At 45.9% G+C, this 13,178-nt stretch overlaps 1 protein-coding gene across 1 annotated transcript in view; it reads left to right on the forward strand.

Annotated features, from left to right (window-relative positions):
• Positions 1–818: 818 nt before the first annotated feature.
• The window catches only part of zc3hc1 (zinc finger, C3HC-type containing 1), a gene marked incomplete at its 5' end in the record, with an annotated part of 12,750 nt that continues 390 nt past the window's right edge, over positions 819–13,178 (forward strand). The window contains 10 exons of the mRNA XM_080538646.1: positions 819–949; positions 1,575–1,680; positions 5,768–5,921; positions 6,109–6,192; positions 6,529–6,656; positions 7,964–8,115; positions 8,913–9,198; positions 9,966–10,175; positions 11,584–11,856; positions 12,487–13,178. The exon at positions 12,487–13,178 is cut by the window's right edge and continues 390 nt beyond it. Coding sequence (XP_080394772.1) covers positions 819–949; positions 1,575–1,680; positions 5,768–5,921; positions 6,109–6,192; positions 6,529–6,656; positions 7,964–8,115; positions 8,913–9,198; positions 9,966–10,175; positions 11,584–11,856; positions 12,487–12,558 — 1,596 coding nt within the window. The 3' untranslated portion in view covers positions 12,559–13,178. The remainder of the gene's footprint in view (positions 950–1,574; positions 1,681–5,767; positions 5,922–6,108; positions 6,193–6,528; positions 6,657–7,963; positions 8,116–8,912; positions 9,199–9,965; positions 10,176–11,583; positions 11,857–12,486) is intronic.

Genomic DNA, 13,178 nt, shown 5'->3' on the forward strand with positions numbered 1-13,178 from the left:
CAGTGCAAGAAAATGTAAAAATGTTTGCACTTCAAAGGGTAAAAAGTGCGAGAGCAGACGGCTTCTTGGCACGGGAAAGCCAGAGCAGAGGTGTGTGAGTGAGTGAGTGAGTGAGTGTCAGTGTGAGTGTGTGTATGTTTCTGTGTGTCTCTGTGCATCCGGGCCTAAATGACCCGAAGATCTTATGAAGGACATAAATGTGTTGGGGTATTGTAGGATGTGTAAACATTTTTTTTTCTTCACTTTTACATGTTTTTCATAGAAAATAAGCCAAGGCCATAGAGTTTCATATTGATCAAATGTATTCTTGTACCATTTCTCACCAAGTAAAAATGTAAAACGGGTCCGGTTGACCCGAACACCACACAAGGGTTAAGTTAGGACAATGTTCCATTATAGAGTCAGTGATCCTCTCCCGTTGACGTCGGCGGTCACACAACCTCTTGTGTGGCTCAAGGGTTAGGGTTTGGGTTGGCATGCATACCCTGCCCCAGAAATCAGTTTGAGCAGTGACCATGCAAGCATGCAGAGCAGATGACATCCCCTCATAGTATCATTTTTGTGTGTTCACTTCACACTGATACTTAAATGACAGAAAACTAGCTGTAGTTAATTAGTAGTAATTATGTAGTTAAATATATCCATATTATGTACAGCTTGCTATAGTTCAGATCGATTCCTGTGGATTGATTTGTAAACAACAGCAGGCTGCAAAGCAAAAATGCATACGATGTCGACATCGAGCGGAACTGAAGTGGGATGTTGACATGGTTTGTTGTTCTGGGGGGAGAGTTTAGGCCTCTGGACCGATAGTGATCATGGCGGCTCTTGGCAGTCGTGGAAATCTTCTCCAGGATTCAAACAGGCAGATCAAGTCTGTTTTCGCGTCTCCGGAGAAAGTCCGCGAACTTCTCAACGACGTCGTGTCAGAGGATAACAGAACAAACAGGTGAGTTTTTTTTACAGAGACAAACAATCACATGGATTTTTTGGGGGGTTTAACTAGAAGAGAGCTAGTGATCCTAGCTTTTCCACTTGGCTAGCTTGCTTGTCTAGCCACAGACTAGTTAGTAGCTATTAACACGTTAACTCATTGTCTAGTCAATTATGCATTGCATACATCTTTGAACAAACATCGAATTTGTTTGTGTGTGTTTAGGGGGAAATGTGGCTCGCCCCCATACGCACATGTATGTTACGTAACGTCACCAACTCTGCACGTTATGTGCAACGTCAATAAACCCCCCCAATGTTTTTAAACGTTCCGTCTTATGATCCAGCTTCATGCACCATAGTTTAATGTTCTAACGCATGAAGAGCACCTGTCTATATTTATATATTTGGTTAATTCGATTTCCTATGTTTGTCTGTGTTTGGTGGGCTCACATGGATCCACATGTGTGTGCATAAATGATGCTCGTGTCATGTGCCCCACTAGGGTACACACTGTACTTTCTGAGATCGTTCTGTGTACGGGTGACGTAGGCCTGTATTTATGTTGAGAATGTATACTGTGTTTAATGGTAGAACCCTTGCTGCTTCCTAACACATGATTTCTTTCTTCTTCATTTCAGAGCTCAGGGGGATTTGAATACAGTGGCATCACCCAATGGCATCATGACTCAAGCCCCGTGCGAAGCAGCCAACAAGGATGCCTTTTTCACCAGAGTGGAGTCCTATTCAATATCCTTCCCAGTGTCATTCTCGTGGATTTTGTGTGAAGTTGTTGTTTAAAGTGCTTCTTCTTATGCTTGCACACTTTCCAATAGATGTCCAGATTAACCCTTTCACATTAGATTACATTCAACTTCATTGCAGAGTGCAAGTACCAGACAACGAAATGCAGTTTAGCATCTAACCAGAAGTGCAAATAGTGATATAAGAACTTGATATAAAAACATGACAATGAAAGTGATAGGTACAGTATGGCATGTACAGTCAGTTTAGAAGTATATACAGTTATGAGCTATGCACAGTTATGGTAGCTTATGTACAGTATGTAATGTACAGATGTATAAAAGAGGCTATATCAAAGAGGTATGTGCAATGTGCAATAATACAGTATGTGCAAAGGAGTATTGTAAACAGCAGTAGTGCAAAGGGTAAAAAGTGTGGGGGGGGGATACTGAGAGTCATTAGGCCCTTTCTCACATAGTTCCCTGTAAATTACATGGAATCCCAACCTGGGTCCGCCAGTGATTTTCGCTGTTCACACATGAGCTAAATGCCCTACGATTACCGTGTTGTGCCTTTTCACACGTCAATGGCATTCCCGGGTTTGGACGAGCTACTTGAAACACACATTCAACTGGATGCAGAACTGGAACGTAGTAGACGTGAATTCGAATGAGACAGGCGTGTGAGACTGCCATATATCATACCTCTGTTTTATGTATTTATTTATCACCATATCTTTCACATTAATTTAACAGCGAGTCAACTCGTATTATGCTTACCATCACCAAGTTCGCACGCCAACTAAAGCACTTGATTACTGTTGATATAAACATACTATACTAGTCCAAAAGCACAGTATGGGAGAACTTGGTGATGGTAAGCATAATATGAGTTGACTCAATTAGACATATTGCTAGTAACAATAAACAGCCGGAACAGCGCAGCGCACACTGTATTGTCGGCCTGAAGCTGTTCTGTAGCCTGCTGGTATGGGACCTAAGGATCCTGTACTTCCTGAATCTCATAGATGATAGGGGATCAAACATACCGTATCCTTGATGATGTTTGCTGCCCTCCGCGACATTAGGCTGCCTGGAGGGTCTCGATGGTAGGAAGTTTGGTGCCAATGACACGCTGGGTGTTTTTCACCACCTGTTGCAGGGCCTTCCGGTAGGATAGTTGCTGTACCACACTATGATGCAGTTTGTTAGGATGCTCTCAATGGTGCAGCGGTAGAAGTTGGTCAGGATCCTGGTGGATGAATGAATGAATGAATGGTCTTTATTGTCATTGCTACAGTACAGGTACCAAACAACGAAATTTAGGAGGGGTGGCTCCCCTGGTGTTAGGAAAAAAAAAAAAAAAAAAAAAACTTTTAAAAAAATCACAAGAAGGGAAGGAGCTGGTTTACATAAATAAAGGCTATGTACACTATCCACTATACTATACTGTACAGATAGACGACTAGGGTTGTCATATTGCACAATAGTGTTATTGCACATTTATTTAAAGTGTCGCAGTTTGCAGGCTTGAAATGTACATATTTGTGCCTCAGCACAAATGATTTTTTCAGTCCAGCAGCTGCCATCAATCCGTCCAGACTGTCCAGGGCCCAGAACCTAGGTCTTTGCTGTGTTCAGGGCCTGGACGGCCCTGTGGTAGAAGCTGTTCTTCAGTCTGTTTGTCCTTGCGGCCAAGGTCCTGAACCGCCTTTTCGAGGGCAGCCGGGTAAAGTGTTCGTACCCAGGGTGGGTTGGGTTCCTGGAGATCTTGGAGGCCTTCCTGAGACAGCGTGTGTTGTACAGCGTGTGTTGTACAGCTCTTCCAGAGAGGGGAGGGGGGATCTTCTGTGCTGTTCTCACGACTCTCTGTAGCGCACTTCCAGAGAGGGGAGGGGGGATCTTCTGTGCTGTTCTCACGACTCTCTGTAGCGCATTTCTCTCCACGGTTGTGCAGCTGGAGAACCAGTTGCAGATGCCGTAGGTGAGGAGGATGCTCTCCACTGCGCCGCGGTAGAAGGTCACCAGTATCTCCTGCTTGCTGTGTTCCTTCCTGAGGACTCTCAGGATGTATAGCCGCTGTTGTGCCTTCTTGATGGTGGCTTTTGTGTTGTCCTTCCAGGTCAGGTCATCCCGCATGTGCATCCCCAGGAATCGGAGGGTTGAGACTCTCTCCACGCTCTCTCCGTCGATGAGCAGGGGCTGGATCTCAGACTTTTTCCTCCTGAAGTCTACGATGATTTCCTGGGTCTTTGACTTGTTCAGCAGCAGGTTGTTAACCTTGCACAGCTTGCTCAGTTGCTCTACCTCATCCCTGTACGCCGCCTCGTCCCCCCCCGAGATGCATCCCACCACGGTGGTGTCGTCTGCAAACTTTACGATGGAGTTGCTGGGGTGGACGGGGGTGAAGTCGTAGGTGTAGAGGTTGTAGAGGATGGGGCTTAGTAGGGATGCTCCGATCTAGATTTTTGGGGCCGATACCGATCACCGATTTTTTTTCCTCAAGATCAACCGATACCGATATTTTTTAAATACATAACTGTAGGCCTACTGACTGGATAGCCTACATATTTTTTGCTTTTTAGACAAAAGTTTTGATCCATTAGGCACCAAGCAAACGCAGACCCATTTTTATGGCATAGTAAAGGTCTGGCCTATCACCCAGTTAGGGCCTGAAGCCCAAGTCAGTCGATATGGCTGTATAAAAGACATCATAAACGTGGCCTTCATGGTTTACATACTGTTACGTCCTCCTATGTTTTCTGTTCAGTTATCTGTCTTACCCAGGGGAAAAAAAAAAAAAAAAAAACGTTTTTTGCGATCGGCCATTTTTGCCGATCACCGATCGAGTCATTTGGAGTGAAATCGGCCGATTTAAATCGGTGGCCGATAAATCGGAGCATCCCTAGGGCTTAGCACGCAGCCCTGGGGGGACCCAGTGCTGAGTCTGAGGGCTGTGGAGGTGTGGGGGCCCACCCGCACCCTCTGGGGGCGGTCGGTCAGGAAGTCCTTGATCCATGCACATATAGAGTGTGATAGACCCAGGTCTAGTAGTTTGGTCACTAGCCTGTCTGGAAGGATGGTGTTGAAGGCGGAGCTGAAGTCCACAAAGAGCAGTCTCGCGTAGCTGTTTCCCCTCTCCAGGTGGGATAGAGTGGCGTGGAGAGTCGTCGCGATGGCGTCCTCTGTGGACCTGTGGGCTCTGTAGGCGAACTGGTATGGATCCAGGTTGGGCGGGAGGCGTGTGAGTATGTGGGCCCGGACTAGTTTCTCGAAGCACTTCATGATGATTGGTGTGAGTGCCACCGGGCGGTAGTCGTTTAGGCAGCTCACCGTGCTTTTCTTCGGGACTGGGATGATAGTTGAGGTTTTCAGGCAGGGTGGGATGGTGGCCTGGGACAGGGACTGGTTGAAGATGTTGGTGAAAACCCCGGCCATCCCGGATGGGGAAGTGTACGCAGCCCTCAGTTTTCCTGAAGTCCACAATGATCTCCTTGGTCTTCCTGGTGTTGAGGGCCAAGTTGTTGTTGGCACACCACACCATCAGCTGCTGTACCACCTCCCTGTGTAGGCCAACTTGTCATGGTTACTTATTAGGCCGACCACCGTGGTGCCATCTGCCAACTCGATGATGAAGTTAGAGCCGTGCATCGGCACACAGTCGTAGGTGAAGACGGAGTAGAGGAGAGGGCTCAGCACACAGCCTTCACATATTCATCTCTTTAACACTAGAACAGCCGTGTCTATTTTACCTACTATAAGAGCCGCCTCTAGTCTTTACAATCCTCAAGCTGCTATTTACACACAAACGACCACTAGTTGGTCGCTTGTAAATTAGCCTGCTTCCTACACAGAAAAACTGCAAAATAGCTTTATATTAGCTTATCCTGATGTGATAATGAAAATGTAAGGATACTGGGTGGTAGAACGCACATATCTAGGAAAAGACATGAAAGGAGGGTCCTGAAATTTGATCGAGTGCAAAGATATAACATTTTTCTGTACTCATACTCATGGCTGATTAAGTGTTAATATAATGGCATTCTTTTTACTGTGCAGCTTCCTTCTGTAAAACGTTTCCTTAGCGTGAGCACTGTCTGAAATGGGCGGGAAAGCCCAGGACTCTGTCACCGCTGAGGTGCGCCAGCTACGGCTGGGTCAACGTGAGCGACGACATGCTCAAGTGTTCCAGCTGCGAGGCCTTTCTCTGCGTATCTCTCCAACCCACTCTGGACTACGAGAAATGTGAGCAACACTTTGACAGCACTTCCTTCACCACTGTTCTATACATTGTTGCATAAGCCTCTAAGATATTACTTTTGGGAAATTCTTCTCTAGATAATTAATCAGTAGTGAAATTAAGATTATCGTAAGAAGTTTGGGCCAAATGTTTTCTTGGACGGTCTTGTTCAACCCCATCTCTCTCTCATAGATGAGTCCCGCCTAGAAGAGATAACAGGGCAACTCCAGACACAGCATGCAAAGTTTTGTCCTTGGCCAGACTTTCCATGCCCAGGTAAGATCCTCTTTTATTCAGGGGTGCTTAGGTGGCGTAGCGGGTTAAGCGTTGACCATGTAACCGCAGGGTCCCCGGTTCGATTCCGGCCGGGGACATATCCTGCATGTCATCCCTTCTCTCTCACCCAGCCTTCCTGTCTAAATCTCTACTGTATCTGTCAATAAAATGTAAAAATATGAGTGGGACTGCCCCACTCAGAAAAAATAACTTGAAAAAAAAAAAAGAAACAGGAGATTAGGGCCATTATGCTGGCGAACCATCGGTTCTCAAGGCTTACTTACTTACTATGGTTGTGTTGCTACAAATGTGGTTGTGTGTGTGTTGTCATTTCAGACCGGTTCTGGCTGGTTCCTGCCAGCGAGCCCTCGGTGCTGCTCAGTGCCTTCATCCAGCGCTTCCAGAGCGCCTGTTTGCTGGAACAGCAGCTGCCAGCCATGAAGCCAGAGACGCTCAAAACCATGGTGAGGGCGGCGGCCATGTTGTTCCTACTTGTCTGTGGACAGTTAAGGCCAATGCACACAGCGTGCGATTTTGTCGCACCGCCGAATTCAATTTCATTGTTTTGAATGAGACAATGCACACGGCGTGCGATGCGATATTGTCGCACGACAACATTCGATTCTCAATTCACACCACCGAAGTCAACAACACGGCCCATCTCATATGGGATTACAAGACACCTATATTACATAACAATCGAGCATGTAGGCACAATATGCCCAGTAGGGGTGGGCATCAATGATCGATGATCGATTAATTGATCGCTAAGGTCTTGGTCGATCACAAAATATTTTGATCGATAATCATTAATATATATATATAAATATTATTATTTTATTATTTTTTTAGAATAATAATAATGGAAATTAGTTTGTCCACGTGTCACCAGATTGCGTTCGTCTCTCACCCCTGAACATGTTAACATGATCATCTTTCTGAACAAGAACCAGTAGGCCTGCCGCCTACAGTCTCTCGCTGGAGTTTAAATTTAAGTTAAGCTGGACGCTCTTAAGGACACTAACGTTTTCAGTCATCCTCCTATTTGTGAGTAACTGTTTTTTTACTGCTCCTATGGTGAGTTACTTATTTTCTATATTTTTATTTATAACGTAAAATGTGTTTTTAAGTGAAACAATTTAGGCTACTCACTGCCTTGTTTAAGAGGATTGTTATCTGACTGTAGTGTCTAGTTTGGATGTGAATGAATGAATGTGTGCAATAGCAACACAAATAAAGTTTTTTCCCCAAGGAAAACATGCTTGTTATTTCTGCCCTATTTTTTTTTCCCGGCTTTTTTTTTGATTTAAAAAAATAAAATAAATATATATATATATATATTAAAAGCTTATTGATTAATCGATAATTGATCGTTAATTCGTTACGATTATCGGGAAAAAAATGTTGATCGTTTGCCCAACCCTAATGCCCAGTTGTATCTTGTAGAAATTGTGGAAGCAAGGCAAGCAATATTGGTAGAGCCTATAGTAATCAGCCTGCCTGGTCCGACTTCGGTGGTGTGAATTGAGAATCGAATGTTGTCGTGCGACAAAATCGCACACCGTGTGCATTGGCCTTTACATATAGGAGGACTGTACTAAAAATAGATCTTCTCATGACCGGAAGGGTTTTAAGTGAAGGCAGGAGTTCTATGAACCCTAGGTGGAGCCTGTTTGGTTTTTACCCTTTTAATCCTCCTGACCCACTACAATTTCACGTCACAGGTGTAACTTTTCCAATTAACTCTTACTTTGTTTTTTGTTTTTTGTAGTCTTTGACCGAAGACGTCATTAGTATTCTACTGCAGCTGATCGAGGATGAGCATAAGAAGCAGGGCAGGTCCCCTCTTAAGTCCACGTCCGAGGCATCAGTGGCGACCCAAGTGGCGGCCTGCATCGTGGCCCTCTGTGGCTGGGCTGGGAGGTTAGACATGAACAACAATGTCCTATAAAAATTTAATTAACTCATTGACTGCCAAAGACGCCAATTGGCGTCTTATAGAATAGTAACGTTGACTGCCAAAGACGCCAAATGGCGTCTTTTTTTTTTTTTTTTTTTTTTTTTTTTGCGGGGATCGCGTTATTGACATGTTCTACACCTAGTGTGTGAATTTCAGACTTGGGTGTAATGTATTTCGGTCCCAGATGGGGGCAGTAGTTCGATTTAGCTCAGCTCTAAAAGCCTGGAGAAGGAAGTGGCTTGCACTTGGGTTGTAGTAATGGCGAAACGGATCAGGGTATGTGCCAAACGCGGCGCAGAGCATTGCGGCGCAGAGCATTGCGGCGCGGAGCATTGCGGCCATCGCGCGACTCTTCAAACAGTTCAGAGTCGGATGATACAGAAAAAGTGCAGAAAAAAAAAAAAAAGTTCTGCAGAAAAAGCTCGTTTTCTCTGTTTATTGGTCAAAATCAGGTGTTTTTGCTGAAACCACCCTATGTTCTACGGCCGATTTCTAAACACTCAAAGAGGCTAGAAACAAACTTTCTTTTTCTGATGAAAGAAGAGAGTCTAAAGTTTTGGTAGATATGTTCAATGTTTATGTAGTCCGAAAAGTCAATATTTGGTGGGTCTTCAAAGTTCAGCGAAAATGCCCCAAAAGTCTGGCAGTGTGGAGCTCTCCGCTCTGAACATGGCTGGCAGTCAAAGAGTTAAAAATAAGAAATGTTTGTATTCATGCCAACATTTTTGTCTCACTCGACTTCCTCCCGTTATTTTCACAGCCCAGCTCTGCACAACATAAGCCTGCCCATCCTCACCTGCACTTTCTGCATGCGCAAAGTTGGCTTGTGGAACTTCCATCAGATGGAGGCAACAACAGCGGGGGAGGGAGACAGCAACACCATCACCCCCGTCCCTTCTACTCCCCCACCCACACCGCTGCCTGCCCAGGAGGGCCGGGGGGGGGACGGACTGACCCCCACCTCACCCTCACCCTCCCTGTCTTCCACCCCCAGCCGCATGAAGCTGCGGAGCCAGGATACTACCCGCTCCCAAGGCTCTGATCAGGTAGGCCTCAAAGCAAGGCTCAACTTGACAGAGATGGCTTTAGGTGGATAAAGCAGATACTCCAACAAACCTTTTTTCTATCCTTCCCCTACTCTGGGGAGCTTCTGAATGTTCAAAGGTATAACAGGGTATCCGCAGTGTCTTGAAAAGTATTAAAAGTTGATTAATCAATTTTGGGAAAATCAAGACCCGTAATAAGTATTAAAAAGTCTTATCACGATTTTATGAGGTCTTGAATTTTGTTGGTATTTTTCTGAATTAGACTATGTCCAAAGAGTTTGAGTCCTAAAAACTTTTAGTAAAAGTTCGTGAATGTATTAGTTTTATTAAAAAACAAAGATGAACCGGAAATTCTGTTGTATGATAGTGGTCTAGTCTATTGCAAACTAAAACTGTTAAGTTAAAGGTGTCACTGATGTAAACAGTTACAGCTCGAAGTGGCGGTGAGGTCTGGAAAAATATTGACAAGGTCTTTAAAAAGTCTTAGAAAGGTATTGAAATTAACCTCAAGATTCCTGTATATACCCGAACAATCTATAGCCAGAATACATGGAGCTAAAGAAAGGACAATTCAAAATAATAATTGATTACAAAAAAAAAAAAATCCTGTATATACCCTGAGTAGGTAACATAGACACGGCTGTTCTAGTGTCAACTGTCACTTAGATCCAACTGTCACTTTCAAATTAGCCTCAAGATTCCTGTGTATACCCTGTCAAAGGTACAACGTATCCGACCGTGTCTCTCTCTGTTGCGTGTGCTTGCAGGCCGAGGGGAGTCTGTCCCCTCTGGTGGGCCGTAAACGCAGCCGAGACTCTCCCAGCCCCAGCGAGGAGCCGCACAGCCCCCTGGCCAAGGGGAAGAGGCCGGCCACACGCGGTCGAGGACCGGGAGATGGAGATGGAGGCACGGGGGGGGACTGTACCTCCAGCCCGCTGCGCAACCCCAATCGTCTGTGCCTCGTCGCCAATAGCTTTGTAAGACCCTATATGAGTAGCTGTGTGTGAGTGTTAGTGTGTGAGTGCGAGTGCGAGAGCGTGAGCGTGAGCGCGCGTGCGTGTGCGAGAAAGAGTAGACGAGACATAATTCAGTCTGATTCCTTCTGACATTTGTTCATCGATGTTTGACAATATTCCCTTAATAATCTTTACAACATCAATCAGATTGATAAGCAGTGCCAATGTTCCCTTGATCTAATGTATCTCAGTGTTTCCCCTAGGTTTGCTGCCTTGGGGGGGTGGCATGGACCCCCCCCCCCCAGGGGGTAAGACCCTGCCTCATACCAGCGTCATGTCCAGGGGTGTACTTGTACATTAAGCCGCCTCACGCTACGGAAACAGGAGATAGGCTCCTGCCCTATGGGCCATTAGGCTCCAGAACCATCAGTTCTCAAGGCTACTTACTTATGTGGTCTTGACTACCTGTCCACTTTCTCACCTGGTTCTTGCTCCCTCTCTCTCTGGTGTGCCGACACCATCCTGCTCTCTCTCCTTCTCTCCCTCCCTATCCTCCTCTCTCCCTTTCGCTGTCAACCAAAAGGTAAACAAAACAGCCAGAGTATTTATAATCTGCTGTGGGCAATCCAGTCAGATAATGTAATTTTGACTTTACTCTCTCACCTGAAAAAAAATCGTATGTCCAACTTTAAAAAACAGACATTTCCAATGCTTCAATCAACTGTCCATGTACTGTAAATATGCCATTATGGTATTACCATGAAGCCCAACTCTAGCAGAATAAGAAAGATAGTATATCTACTTTAAGTAAAATAATAAAGTGCCTCCAGTTAGCTCTCTAGCTGGCAAGTGTGCAAGGAGACTAGCTCATCTCATCACCTCTGAGCTAGCTAGCTTGCTAGTTCTTTGACACTATTTACACTATGGAACTATAGTCAGACACTTTCTAGTCACGATAATAACGACCAATTTTAACCAACTTTCTCTGTCAGAACACTCAGCAATTATATTTGCTAATGTTTCAACTTGCTTACTTTCAATCTGCAGACATCACAGCCGGCAAAAACTCTCGCGTCTCGCGCGCACACTTGCGCAAAATCTTGTATTATTCTCCAGCGCGGCACAGTGCGAAGTGTGGAGATCGGTCTGGCTATGCGAGACTACGGCGAACTAACGTTACCAACGAGCCTATGGGCTTGCCACTCGCCAGATTCGGGTTGGGTGCGTTTAAAAAACGCGGATATTTTAGCCTGCGTGTCAGATGTTTGGTGTCTACGTCCGTAATAATTCCTCTTTCTTGGGGGGGCGGGGGGTTCCGTTGGGAGGGCGGCCCGCCCCCCCAAGGCAATGGTAGGGGAAACACTGTATCTGAGGGGTAGGGTATCTTGTATGCTTTGATCACCTGTTGAACCAGCGCTCTGTTGTGTAGTTTCAGGAGGGCTCCGCCCATAGGAACGTGTTTGACCCCCTGCTGCAGCACAGACACTGGTGCCCCTGGGTGAACGGAGGGAAGGAGAACACCCGACCCGCCCAGAACTCCACCTCCCAGAACCCCACCGCCCCAGACGGAACCAGGCCCGCCCAGAACCCCACAGCCCCAGACGGAGACGCAAATCTACAGCAGCAGGGCTGGAAGGCCGCGCTCAAGCTCCTCCTCCCCATGAAGAAGGTTACGAGCCCGGTTGGATCCAGTCCCGCACAGGTGATGGTCCAACATCAACAACAAGTTGTTGTTGTTTTTTCACATTGATAGAGACAGTAGGAAGGTACAGTAGGATTGTACTGTTTCTCCAGTGTCTAAATATATAAAATAAAATAAAAAACAACAACCTAGGTTTAGAAAAAGGTGATAGAAGAAGGTTTTTCCTTCTATCAGTGGCCCCGGGCCTGAGCTGGATTACTCTTCCTGCTACGACTGGTGGATTGATGATTCACTTGCTTAGTATTCAAATGTATTGATTGTAAGTCGCTTTGGAATAAGGCGTCTGCTAAATGCCAAAAATGTAAATGTAAAGTAGGAAGGTACAGATGAGGGCATGACGGTACAGAATAGGCCAAGCAGGGCTGGAACCCACAACCTCTCAGGAGAGCAGGGCTGGAACCCACAACCTCTCAGGAGAGGGTGTATTTAATGTGCTATTCCCGGGAGCTAAGCTAAGCCAAGCCACCCGAAATCAAGCCTTGTCTACTGTTAGGGCAATGTCGTTTGCATTTCACCGTTTCAGGATTCGTTTCATGCCTCTTAATATGAACATACCATTTCTAAGGTTGTGTGTGTTCGTTCTGTCCTCCAGGATCTAAGGTTGTGTTGTGTGTTCTCTCTGTCCTCCAGGATCTGCACGACAAGTCAAAGAGGGTGTTTGCTATATTCCGCCAGTGGCAGGTCGCCTCCCCGGTCCAGTAGACGCCGTCGTCTCTCCAGCCTCCCGCTCCAGAGATCAAGACGCTCTCCGTTGATTGTTTCTTCCTTGTTGGTACGCCATACTAGTTGCACTGATGGTAACGTCTGATCAGTGTGTTTCTACCATCCGTAACTTAAGTGTTGTTTACAGTTGAGGGATTAGGGGGGGGGGGGGTTGAGGTTGGAATTGGAATGAAGAGAAGAGAAGGGGTGAGATGTTTGAATCAAGATCCCACATAGGACGGTCTCGCCCACCAACAGCGGAATGTCGACTGTGTGGTTTGAGCAGCAGCAAGTATGCGTGGACGTTTTAAAACCAGACGCGCCCAGGAGAGGTTATCAGACCGTGTGTATTGTTGACTGACACTCCACTTAGTATTTGAGGGACACCGATTATAGGCAGGTCTCAGGCCGACTCTCCATTTACCTCACACGAAGAATATGGCTGTCCTATGCGTTTGTCCGGTGTCGAGGGAGTATGAGGGAAATATACTCGAAACATACTCGTGGAGGAAATGCCAGATGGCTTAACACTAGTAGAAAAATGTCAAGTGTGTTACCTTCAAAAGGGTATCTCCGTATGTAGAGGCGCAACAGGGAAGTGTAAAATGTCAACTTCAATT

This window comes from Nansenia antarctica (assembly GCF_963989245.1).
Source record: "Nansenia antarctica genome assembly, chromosome: 8".
Taxonomy (NCBI): domain Eukaryota; kingdom Metazoa; phylum Chordata; class Actinopteri; order Argentiniformes; family Microstomatidae; genus Nansenia; species Nansenia antarctica.